This window comes from Paroedura picta, chromosome 6 (assembly GCF_049243985.1).
Source record: "Paroedura picta isolate Pp20150507F chromosome 6, Ppicta_v3.0, whole genome shotgun sequence".
Taxonomy (NCBI): Eukaryota; Metazoa; Chordata; class Lepidosauria; order Squamata; family Gekkonidae; genus Paroedura; species Paroedura picta.
Genome location: NC_135374.1, coordinates 74,480,696 through 74,493,903, shown reverse-complemented (window position 1 = coordinate 74,493,903; position 13,208 = coordinate 74,480,696). Strand labels below are relative to the sequence as shown.

The window sequence follows — 13,208 nt, the reverse complement described above, 5'->3', positions numbered from 1 at the left end:
GCCAGCGTGTTAACTGGAGTGGGTCATAGGAACCATATAATTCCAGTCTAGTTTCAGCTGCACAGGTTTCCAATTTGCTACCAGTTGTTGGTATTGACTTTCAAAGCCCTGTATCATCTGAGACTAACACAACACCTTCTCCCAAATGAACCTACAAGGTGCCAAAGGGCGCGAACCACCTTGGCTACCCCCAAGAGCCACTCACTCATGAACAAGCTGCGTAGACCTACCCTACTGGGAAGGCCCTTGCTCATTACCAACCACCTCCATTAAGGAGGCCCCGAACCCATCGGGGATGCCGATCGCATACCGGCTCCCTTAAATAGGTTCATTCCCATGTGCATACCCGCTGTGAGAAACAAAACAAACGATGAATGAATAACTCAAAGGGAGGGTGGGTGGGTAGCTTGCCTGTCGAGCCTGAAAGAGGCAGAGAGCAGGCAGGCAGCGTCCGAAACAGACGCCTAGCCCCGCCCACTTGGCACTCGCGCTGTTGAGCGCAGCCTGAGCCTCCCCCTCCCCTTCGAGGGGACAAGTGGCCAGCGTCGCTCCTTCCCGCTCGGCCTTGCCCCGCCAACGGGTGGCTCAGGTTAGTCTTCGCCGCCTTTTTCTCATTGTCCTACTATTGTCAGAAAAAGACTCACCTCACTGGTAACTCTAGCACCTTTAAGAAAGTCTCCTATCTTCATTTATCATCTTAGTTATCAGTGATTGGCATATCAGCTCACAGGATGCTTGAAGGTATTAGTGGATGGGCTTTATTCCTGGTCAGAGAGTCTTAATTGCCTATTGGGACTGCAGAATTAATTTTCTTTCCAAGTGATATGACACTGTGGGGGAGATATCCTTCTTTCTCTTGTAGCATATAGATTGGCTTCTTATCCTGAGTACTAACCTGAAATAGGCCGTTCAAGTTGACAAAACCTTTCTATGAAAAAGTTTTTAAATAAAAAGCTACAAAGAGGGTGGTGCTATTTCCTCAAGGTCAAGATAACGTGCAGTGCAAAATATTATTGTTTGCCTGCTCCAAAATGGAAGTTGCATATGCTAAAGGACATGATGTGCAGCAAGATGTGAACTTAATCAGTTCCTCTTGGCAGATCACACCACTTGACATTTCAGAATCTTTGACTATACTGTATTTTTGGTTGATCCTAATAATATGGGTTTTGTCTTTGGATTTTGCTTTGCTGTAGCATAATTGCCTACATGTAGATTCAGAATGTGATTTTTTCCAAATAATTTCTAAGCAAAATGGTGAAGTTTCCCTGGTTTATATCTTGGAAGGGCTTACAGCATCATGATAAAAATATGGTCATATTTTATTACTTTGCAGTCATTCATTATGTAATACTTCATAATATTATGTTATAATATTTAATGTCTTGTATTTTAATTTCAGTCCAAAGGATGACAAATTTTGATAGTGTGGCTCTTTACATTTAATTACTTACAGTATAGCATCAGATAATCACTTGTATTTTGGAGCATGTTGGCATTATTAGTGCAAAATGCCAGAGCTTTAGGCTGAATAATAAAACACTTGTGACTAGAGATGGGCATAAATTGGAAAATTTCAGTTTGGTTTGGGGTGAAGTGAAATGAACAGAGAAATAGCTGGCAGCCATTTAATCAAAGCACTAATCAAAGCTTCAAAGCAGGAGGAAGAGGAATGAATAGGTGAAATGGCTGCCCGTCATTTCAGTGGTCTGTTTCACTTTCTTGTGCTTGAAATGGGGAAGTGAAATAGACAGCCATTTAAGCCTAACAACTGGCAGGTGGGCTGCCCTGTTGAGCTGCTAGATTTAAATGGCCAGAACCCACAAACCAACTAGAAAAAAGTATTGATAAAAGTCCTGAGGCACAAAGTCACATTAAAAAATAACTAATAAAATGTTTAATGACAACAGCTACCTTGCTATTTTTGTATTAATTTTTAAGGATTTTTATAATAAAAGAAAATATAACAGCAAATCAATACATTAACATGATATAAAGTACGCATTGCTTTTAAATGCCTGTATATGTCGCTGATTTCCCAGCCAAATTTTCCATATGTTTTAGGAGGTTTGTTAGTTTACATAATGAGCTTTGGGGGGAAAGTCTAGCTTAGCAATACATTTTTTTTTATTTAAAATGTTTAAATGTCATCTTCCCTTCTGATCAAGTTGAATAAGGTGGCAATTTTTTAAAAAAATTGAAACTTAAGGAAATAACATTAACATTATACAATCTAATTCAAAACACATTTTAAAAGGCCCCTGACTTACTCTGGCCACAGTGGAAGAGCAGGTGGCAAGAGAAGGTGCATGCAGAAGATACATGCATTTTGGCAGCCTGACGCAAGAGAGCATCATGCCACAGGGGGTGGGGAGATGTGGAGTCTATAAAAGGTGTCACATACACTGGCTCTGCCTTCTTTCATCTGGTGCTGCAGCTGGACAGCTTCCCACCTACCATCCCTCTCTTTATGCAGTTCTGTTATGGGTTGTGAACGTGTTGTATTTGGGTTGTATTGTTTACAGTAAAGCTATTGTCACAGCTTGCAGGTTGGCTTAAGGCAGAGCCTGCTTTGGGGGGCTCCCGTTTGTGTACCGGTCTCCCCAGGTAAGAGGCGGCAGGGTGTGATCATGGCTGACCTGGCTGGGAAGGTAGTGCTTACACTGCCAGGTGGCTTGAGGTGGATCAAGGAAGGTGTGTGCCCTCTGTGGTACCTAAGGTGATTCACTTCCCTAGTAAGAGATGTCAGCTGAAAGGGAGCCCATGTTCCCAGCTGGGAAATGGGCAGGTATCCCTCGGAGTCTGCTGGGATCAGGGGTGTGGCCTGCTGACCACTTGTGCAGGTTTCCGATCCTTATGCCTTGCCAACACTTCCCAAAATATTGAATAAAAAGCTGTGGCTGTGTTTTGAGCCATAAAAGTTCTTGTTGCCTAGTTTGCCCTCCTGCCAGTCAACAGCTTTCTAAGGAGGGTTAGTAACCATAAATGGATGTATGCCAGATGAAAGAAACAATTTTATCTAGTCTACACTTTTTATCTGATACCTTTCTCTCTATGATAATCCTGCTTTACACTCTTTGAAAGCAAACTAGGAGGATGGAAGAAAAAGTTTTATAGTATGAATGAGACCTTGTGGGAGTTTTCCACTCATACCTAAATTCAGTAAAATCTAGAAATATTAAATGTGTTTTTCTGCCTTTAGTTCTTAAATATATTTTAGTTAAAATCTTTTTAAAGGTGGCAAGCATTTTATTTATGTAGTACATACATTGTTAGCTGTGTAAAATCTGGCTGCATGCAAAATGCAATATAGTTTAGTAGCTGGCTTAAATACAGTTTAAATAGCTGGTTTAAAGTATGTAGGGCTCAATCTTGTTGAACCAAAGCATTTTCAATCCCATTGAAATTAATAGAAAAGCTTTCGCAGCATAGGGTGATTATCGTAATTGACTGGAAATGGATCATGGATTTGTGCTGTCCTCCGTATTCTGGCATAAACCTTTCCTTCCTTTCTCTTGTCAGCATTAAAATAGTGTAATGTTATGTTTATACCGATGTTAACTATGGTTAGTATTAACTAAGTTTGGCTGTTGTTCAGGACTTGCGGTGATCTGAGGACTGCTACCAGTTCTAGGGATAACAGTTTACTGGTGGGGCCTGGAGTTCTCTGGGAATTAAAAATTATCCCCATTTATCCCCTGGAGGAAATGAGAGCTTTAGACAGCAGAATCCATGTCATCACATCCCTCCTCCCAACTTTGCCCTCAGGTGCTACCCTTAAATTTTCAGGAGTTTGCCAAACCTGAATGCGAAGCCCTATTTTCAACCCATGTTCAGCATTGTGAAGAGTGTTACAAAGGCACAGCTTTGTGTCTGGCCTAAGTCCTGTTCTGTGTTCTGTGTATTTGCTCCTTACCCTTTATTTAATGCTTGAAATTTTTGTTTTGGTTATTCTGTATGTGATAGAAATAAATTTGTTTTGCGAAATTCATATCAGTAACATTTGCTTCTCCTGGTGTTTTTGTTTAGGGCTTGATGACTGCCTGCAGCAATATATCAAAAATTTTGAAAGAGAGAAGATTGGTGGGGACCAGTTACTACGTATCACTCACCAGGAACTGGAGGATCTGGGAGTTACTCGAATTGGGCATCAAGAACTTATCTTAGAAGCAGTTGACCTGCTCTGTGCTTTGGTAAGCTCCTGTGACATAGATGGGAGGAAGCAGATAGGATGTTTTGAAATGATAAAACTTGAGAACTACATAATCATGTGAAATGTAGTTGGCATTGCAATATGAGCATCAGTACTAGAAAGGTGAGCATTTTAAACCTTATCACTTTGTTTTGTATTTTCCCAAAAAGACGTAGGCCCATTCTGCACCAGGATCAATGTGGCAAATTGATTACGGAAAGAAAAAACGGAATTTAAAATAGTGGAATTCGGCATAACACATACCTGCCTTTGTAGTGGAATCCAGTTGTGTTTCAGTAGTTTCCCACAGGTTTCCGGTCTCGCCAAAAATCACTAGAAAGGAAGCGATTTTTTCCTTGCTTTGTCCCGTCCCTGGCCGTCAATCAAATGAGCAGCCAATGGGCGGATGTTACCATGCTTCAGAAAAGCCCCTTTCCCTTTAAGAACAGCTTAAAAAAAAAAAGAAAAACACACGTTGCAACCAATATGCTTTGATTCCTTGATTCCTTGTTTCCTTCTAACGTAAAGACCCATCTAGCTGGCAGCTGGCGTGTGAGCTGCCGTTTCATCGTTGCCACGCTCCCCCGAGTGAAAAAAAATCCCCACCCCCCCTTGCACAGGCGCGATTTTTGGCCGAAAATAAAGGGAACTTGCAAACGGGGCTGTGTTGTGCTTGGTGACTTGAGGGGAGCTTTGAAGCAGCTCTGTGGAGGGACTGCAGCCGGAGAAGCCTCGCTGGGTGAATGAAGGCTCGCCGGCTCGTTGCTCTCTGCTCGCTCCGAGAAAAAAAAATGGTGATCGCTTCGCCGGAAGTTCAGAGGGGAGGGACTTTGCTGAAACCGCAACAATGGTAACACACAGAACTTTTTCGAAACTGTTGCAGATTGTTTGCAAGAGTGTAGCGCTTTCCAGAGGGTGAATCCACTTTTTGGGATTTCCCTGGAAGCGCTACAACAAAGCGCTTTTAGCGGGACTGTTTTAGGAGTTTGGCAGGTTGTGTACGACGTCGTGCATAACTGCATATTAGTAGTGATTACAATTTACCACACTCCTTCTACATTAAACTTGTGCGGAATGGACCTTGGTTATTCCCAAACTGAAAATTAGTGTTTTGCAGATGCAGCTTTTTTCAAGCTAGGAATGACAGCTTGCTTCATAGATATTTTAATGACCATCACCTTTTGTAAACAAAATGATCTCTAAAATAAATTAAAAGGGGGCACTGACTAGATAGCCCCTTTGAACTTTCAGTCTGATTCTAGCCATGTACTTTTACATAGGGGTGTTGCTTTTTAATACATTAAAACATTACATTTTTTGAAATGCCTTTGTAAACTGTTGATGTAACCAAATTAATTCGATACCTTGAACTCAGTCTTGTAAAATACTTCAGCATTGATAAATATCCATTACTTTAAAAAAATTTCTTTTGCAGTCAAGTCACAGCAGACTTATGGTGTTGACCACTGGTGCGGTTTCAAGGCAAGAGATTGCCTGTGTCCATGTCACAACCTGGTATTCCTTGGAGATCTCTCAAATTCTAGCCATCACCAACCCTGTTTAGCTTCTGAGATCTAATGAGATCAGGCTAGCCTTGGTTGTCCAGGCCCTATTCTTAATTTTCTGAAATTGCTTGCTTATTGGGAAGGCTTGTTGAGCACTAGGGGAATTGAGCTGTGGCTGCCCACAAGTCTTTGATGATACTTAAGGTCTGGGAAAGAGCATCCAAATCTTGGATGTCATTATTACAATGGCATTCAGTTCTAGATTTCATTCTGCAAGCATCCAATTATTGTATAGATCCTGAACAGGTGCTCAGATGCCATAGTTAAATAGTTCATACAAACAGAAATTGAATTCAGGAATGGTGGACATGATGACAGTGTATATGCCTGCTTCCCATGTATGTTTGGGAGTGTCTTGAACCACTTTTTGACAGTAAAAGGGAACCTTGAGGCCATTGTCAACTAGAATTTTATCCTGATGACCAGATGATGACTCAGAGAACAATTTGTAGTATGCTGTCCAGCAGCATGATTCTTTTTTTTTTATAGAGAATTTTTATTTTATTTTCCAGAGTTAAAGACAGTGAGATACATGCAATCTACATTATTAATACAGAAAAGGAGGGTTATGCTCTTCATTTGATACACTTGGTTCCCCGTTTTAATCCCCTTTGTATTATTTCCTTAAATAGTTCAGGTAAGGGCCCCATTGTTCTTGAAAGGCCTCTTCTATTCTTCCGTTAACTATTAGTGTCAGTTTGGCCATCTTGGCAAAATCAGCTAGTTTATTCAGCCAGTCTTCTGTCAAGGGTAGTTCTTGCGTTTTCCATTTCTTGGCCAATTCTAGTCTTGCTGCCGTCGTCGCGTAGAAGAAGAAGCTCTGTGTGTGGGTTGGGAGACACTGCGGAAGAACACTTTGGTTCCCCGTTTCAATCTTAAAAACCCTCTTCTCTTCATTTAAGATTATAAGACTGGCTACAATATTATGGACTTTTACCCAAATCTTATAGACTTTTTATAGACTTTTTCACGTTTGCACCACATTTAAAAAGAGAAGTCTACTTTGTTACCATCATTTCAGCATTTGTTTACATAGTTTTTAACAATTTTAACAATCATAAACAGTTTATACTTAACGTGGTCCTAAAGCCCTCCACATTTCCACTAGGGAAAAGGAAAAAGGAAAAAATACAAGCCTGCTTAGTTGTACGGAAAGAAGAGAAACAAATATATGTTTATGGGTTGCTAAGGTTATTAAGTTATATAAGTGTACATTGTTAATACCAAAAATGATAAAATGGAGTCTTCATTAGTTAATAGAATAAATTCTTCATTAGTTACATTTGCACCTCAGTTAGGAACCTCCTTTTAGTTATGCTTTAAGTTTAGGCTGAAAGTCACTACAGAGATATATTAGATAATTCAAATTCAGCTATCATAGGAAATCTAAAACCCCACACTTACATGATAGTGTAAACCCATTCCATTAGGTATCTCCTTTTAGTTATGCTTTAATTTTGGGCTGGTAGACACTACGAAATTAGATTTAATAATACAAATTCAGCTTACTTAGAAGATCTTAGACCCCAGGTTAACTTCTTAACTAGTTATATTACCTATATAGCTACGGAAAGGAGGGAAAAGAGGAAAAGAATTTCAACCACTGTGTCACATTTCCGTTCCCCAAGCTTCTTAAGGGCGTCTCATATCGAGGCTTGTTACGTCTTGTGGCTCCCATTGACTAATGTTCTGTCCAGTTGGTCTTTGGCTAGGAAAGTACAGTTGTAGTCTTTCCCTCGGAGTATACATCGATGAATCTTGAAACAGTTGTACCTCCTGGACTCCAATATCAGTACAGATGTTTTTCCAAGAAGCTCCTTTCAATCGATTGCTTTCACCGCAGATCCATATGTCTTTTAATTGATTCTTGTGTACTGTTGCTTTGGAGTGGCTGTATATCTTCTTAGGTAGGGTGTCCTTATCTGAGCTGCAAGACTCTGACATCCCCTTTTCCATCTCCATAATTTCAGATTCCTCTTCTGCTGGTAGTTTTCCATCTTGTTTAGAGCTATCATCAGCCACTACTATTGGTTCATCATTCCTGTTAGAAACTTCTTCCTTAATGCCTTTAAACTCCATGAGCATATTTTTAAGCAAGCCATCTGTAAATTCTTTCAGGTCTTGGGTTTGTTTCTCTAGAAGATATGCAAATTCTTTAAACATAAACATGTTCCAGGCTTAGAATTTTGTTAGACTTAGGCAATTTTGCATATGTTGTTTCCAAAATATATTTGCAATTTTGCAAATAACCAGTAGAGGTCCTACAGAGTCCTAACGAAAGCAACAGTCTGTTTTGATATTAAAGCAATGTCTCTGGAACTTAGTTCTCGCGAGATCTTTCCACCCACGGCTCTTATCTCTCTTATCTCTGAAAACCAAAACGGATGCAATAAGAGCTGTTACTTATTAGTTTGAGTTAATTTAAGTCCTTCTTCTACTTAGAAAAGAAAATTAGCCTGCCTCATATTGAGGTGGCTTCAAGCAGAGCCAGAAACGGGGGAAAAAGTAGAAACGGAGAAGCGGAAGAGCACTTGCATCTCTGCGTTGATTAATGACTTAATATCTTGGAATTTGGCAGATGTCCACCCCCTCAGTTGCAATAAATCGTCTTCCTGTCACTCTAGCTTGCTTGAATTAAAGAAAGCAACTTTCCACGCCGAGAGTTTATTCCAGGGAAGAGGGTGCCGGGGGAAGCCCCACTCACTGTTTATAGGCTCGATCTGATGTCTGCCAGATGTTTTCACTCCGGAGTTGTGGTGAGTCGAAGGTCTTGCAGGGAGGTATCCAATTAGCTTTGTAGATTAGAATAAGCTTTGTAGATTGCAGAGTTGAAAAGGGAGGAAAAGGAGGAAAAGATTTTAAAATGGCGGACGGCGCTTGCTGGACCCTGTGCACACTGAGCTTACGTTCCAGTGGGAGATTAATTTCCCTGCGGAACAGAGAGGCCCCAGAGATTCACAAGGAATTCCTGAGAAGATTGTGGGTGGGTTAGCGTACCCAAAACCCGATTCTGTCAATCCCAGCAGCGATTGACCCTCAGTGGAACAGGAGCTCGAAGTATTCGAGCTATCCAAGTGCCATGGCTCCGCCTTCTATTCAGCAGCATGATTCTGACCCAGTTGACATGGCCAGTGGATCACTGATTGAATTCTTGCCAATTACTAAACCATGTCAGTACTTAAGTACAAGAAACCTCCATACTTTCATCCTGCAAAGAGCTTTGTACTGAACTATAACTAGCAGTTTGCAATTTCAAATACTGCAACAAAGAACTGCAGTTGCCTTGAGAAGAAGTAGATTTCTTCAAATAATTCAGTGCAGTGTAATATTGCTTATTGTTACTCTGGTCAGAGATAATCTATGGAGACTTGGAGTTCTAAGATATCTAGCTCAATTTAAAGGGATGCTGAACAAGAGAGGACATATAGAAGTTCACATGCAAATCCCTTTGCATTTTTGTTAAAAATAGGCATCAGTGTAACCAAACAATTTTTTACTCAGTTTTACTCGGTTAGGGTCAGTAAAGGTAAAGTGTTGATTTGATATGCTCTTGTTCTTCTTTGAAGTAATATCAAAGCCAAATATTCTTCCCTTTTGTATTTTATTTTTTTTAATCTGATATTTTAAGCCTGTATTTTCTAATGTCTGTAGTTTAAACTTCACATATGACAGGCTAGTTAACTTTCTGTAATTTATTTGCATAGGTGATTTATCTTCATTATGCTACTAATTATAACGGGTTACTATGCTCATGTATGTATGAGCAAATAGGTTAATATTTTGGAGGACTTATTTGCAAAATGGTTTTACCAGTGTTATACCTGACATGAAGCATTTGACCATTTTTGGAGGAGAGAGGTATTATCATATATTTGTCACCATTATGATTTACTGCTGTCATTGCTAAGTGGGGCTGTCTTGAAAAATAACTCTGTAGTTGGAATGGAATAAGCAACAACACTCTGCCCTGATGAATGTAGGGCACCATTTTTGTTGCAAGTGCAGTAGTTAGTTTCGTTCTTTCAAGCCCATTTTGAGAAGCTGGTGCTTACTTTTAACAGCCCGGGACTACTATACTTATAGAGACAGTCTTTCCTCATATAGGTCCTTAGTAGATGCTGCTTTGTTTAATCTGTTTATATAAAATAGTTGTTAACCCCAGGTATCAGGGTCTCACTGCTATTGCACCATGGTTAAGGAAAACTGTTATATAGAAGTCTGGAATACGTCTTTTCTTACGGCTTTTCTAAAGTGTTGAAGACCCCAGCTTTTTTAGGAGGCTTTTGGAGGCTGACTGGGTGCTATTTGAATCACTACTTTTGCTGAAATTCCTGAATTGGTTGTTTTTGTTGCAGTGTTCATATAGTATTCCATTTTTGTATAAGCTGTCTCAGGTCTAAAAAAGGCAATATATAAATATTGTAACATTGAGACACAGTTGCTTTTATTTCATGTTGTGGAACTTTAAGAAGTTAGATGATAATCATCTAACCTCCCCCCCCCCAAAAAAAAATATTTGAGAAGAGTCGTGGGCTTGTGTTTCCTTGTTGTACACAGGATAATAAAACTAATAGCAATTTGAAGTATTTGTGCTAGGCAAAACAGCATAACAAGATAAATAGATTTTATTTCCATAGGATAGATCAGCCTTTTCCAATTGTTTAACCAAGAAGGAGCCCCTGAAATATTTTTTAGGCTTCGTAGAACTCTAGAACCAGGCTGGAAGAGATGTCAGCTGTCCATGTCTCCCTCCCATGTTCAAGGAGGACTAAGAGGCGGGGGAAAAGAAAGGAGAGGCGGGGGAAAGGGGTGTAAATTTCATGGAGCTTTTATTCCAATCCCAGGTCGATTCAGTCCCTGCCGTCTACAAAGAATGTGATTTCCGTTTTAATTTTGGGCAATTTTAATTTTCCCTTTGCACCAAGCAGGATTGATCGGGAGTCACCCTACCATTTCTTCGCGATATCCAGGAGTGCTTTTAATCCTCAATATTGGAAGATTCAGGTTGAGAAAGCATGAGAAAGCACTCCGTTGGAGAGAAGTGCTGATTGGCCAGCTGACTCCGTGGTAGAGCAGTTCTGATTGGCCAAACCTGTCAAGCCAGCCAAGGCTGTTAGCTTTTCTTAAAGAGGAAACCCTAATTTTCTTTCTGTAGAAACTGCAAAAGCCCTCACTTCTGGGGATAGAGATTTGCCTTGTGGTTTTTTTTCTCCCTTCTCTGTTGTCTTCAATCCCCCCCCCCCATTCAAGAAAATAAAGAAAGAGGCTATGTCTGGGCTTGGCTCCCCCTTCCCCTTCTGAGCTTTCCCAATCTATTGCAGAACACTTTTCTGTTTCAATGGGGGGAGAGAGACCGAAAGTAAATGCAGAATCAGCCAAGAAAAGCTGGTGGAGAAACCACATGGGAATGCCACCCCCAGGTCCATGGAAGCTGCTGGTTTCCCTGCTTTCATGACAATGCTGGGAATAGTTTGTGGCTAAGTCCATTACAGCAGGATATGGGGAAAGACTGGGGAGCCCCTGAGGGAGTTCTCATGGAGCCCCAGGGTTTCAGGGAGCCTTGGCTGGGAATCCCTGGGATAGATTAAAAGAACAGTAATTAAAGGAAAATAGTTAGTAGTGTTCTGAAAATACTAGCACAAATGTTTAAACATGTTATTGTGGGCCAGTGATTCTGCTTCTTGCAAAATAGCTTGATCTTTTGCTGAGTTCTATGAATTCACCTTTGCATCCAGTATATTGTTAATTGGTAGAACTGGTTGTTCAAATAAAGGCAAAATCTCATGTTGTGGATGAAAAAATCCACAGGAGGTAAATTGTGGAACTGACCTTGATTAAATTTTCAGGGTAGCATGGCAGAAGTATTAGCATCCAGTTTTATATTGCTATCTATGGTTTATGGAAGGTCTTTAAAGGTCTTCTTAACTGCCAGGGTTTCCCATAGAAGTTTTTGAAAACAGATTAATTCTACAAATGTAACAAAACTGAGACAGGGTAATATGTTCTAGGTTCTGTGGAATAGTCTGTCTTTGAGTAGGAGAAGTTAACCTTTCTAAAATGTGAAGATACTTGTTTCACAGTCATCAAAATTGAAGTCTCACATGTGCCTTTTACTTTCTGCCATGTTGATTGTACTTTGTATGTATGCTAACCAGGTCAGATATTATTGGCCTCCTCTTATAAAACCCCAGAAGAGCTCCCTCCAGGAGCAAATAAGACCTGAGGAATTTAACATCTGCAAGTAGGCTGTGCTGATAATTGGAATTCTAGCTGTTTTATAATTTTACCATTGTTTTATGAAGACTTTTTAATATGTTTATTATCTATCTATCTATCTATCTATCTATCTATCTATCTATCTATCTATCTATCTATCTATCTATCTATCTATCTATCTATCTATCTATCTATCTATCTATCTATCTATCTATCTATCTATCTATCTATCTATCTATCTATCTATCTATCTATCTATCTATCTATCTATCTATCTATCTATCTATCTATCTATCTATCTATCTATCTATCTATCTATCTATCTATCTATCTATCTATCTATCTATCTATCTATCTATCTATCTATCTATCTATCTATCTATCTATCTATCTATCTATCTATCTATCTATCTATCTATCTATCTATCTATCTATCTATTTGGATTTTTATACCACCCTTCCCTATGGCTCTGGTTTATGTTGTAAACCACCCCGAGCCGGTATTCGGGAGGGGCGTTTATATAAATCCAAATATAAGTAAAAATAAAATAAAATAAGAGCCTCTTGTGGCGCAGAGTGGTAAGGCAGCAGAAATGCAGTCTGAAAACTCTGCCCATGAGACTGGGAGTTCAATCCCAGCAGCCGGCTCAAGGTTGACTCAGCCTTCCATCCTTCCGAGGTGGGTAAAATGAGTACTCAGCTTGCTGGGGGGTAAACGGTAATGACTGGGGAAGGCACTGGCAAACCACCCGTATTGAGTCTGCCATGAAAACACTAGAGGGCGTCACCCCAAGGTTCACACATGACTCAGTGCTTGTACAGGGGATACCTTTACTTTTACCTTAAAATAAATCAGTTGTATTTTGCAGACAGTGTAGATTTAATATTAGCTCAAGTGGTGGATTCTCAGCACTCACAAGGTGAGGGATCTCATTAACTCCACATTGGCCCCTGATTTCTCTCTGCCCAGTGTGTTCTCGTCCTCTTTCCAGACCTCCTCTCCCATCCCTTTTTTTTCAGCCCACTTCCCATTTTCCACTCTTTCTTTTTACAGATTCCCCCCACTCCCTCCTCTGTTACCAAGCTTTTCCCCAGTCCACAGTTCTCCTTTTCATACACACACAACCTGGTTCTGCCCTTTTCTTAGGCTCCCTTCCTTGTCTCTCTGCCAGGTTTTTTGTCTACACCATTTCCCACACTCTCTCTTCCTAGCTTTTTCTCTACTTTACAGCATT

General features: G+C 40.2%; 1 protein-coding gene across 14 annotated transcripts in view; it reads left to right on the top strand.

The window, feature by feature from the left end:
• CNKSR2 (connector enhancer of kinase suppressor of Ras 2) overlaps positions 1-13,208 on the top strand; it is a 222,645-nt gene that overhangs the window by 25,389 nt on the left and 184,048 nt on the right. For all 14 annotated transcript variants that reach the window (XR_013232003.1, XR_013232005.1, XR_013232004.1 and 11 more), the window contains exon 2: positions 4,030-4,193. Coding sequence is in view for 11 of the 14 variants with exons in the window: in XM_077343051.1 (XP_077199166.1) it covers positions 4,030-4,193 (164 nt within the window). In the remaining 3 variants the exon portion in view is untranslated. The remainder of the gene's footprint in view (positions 1-4,029; positions 4,194-13,208) is intronic.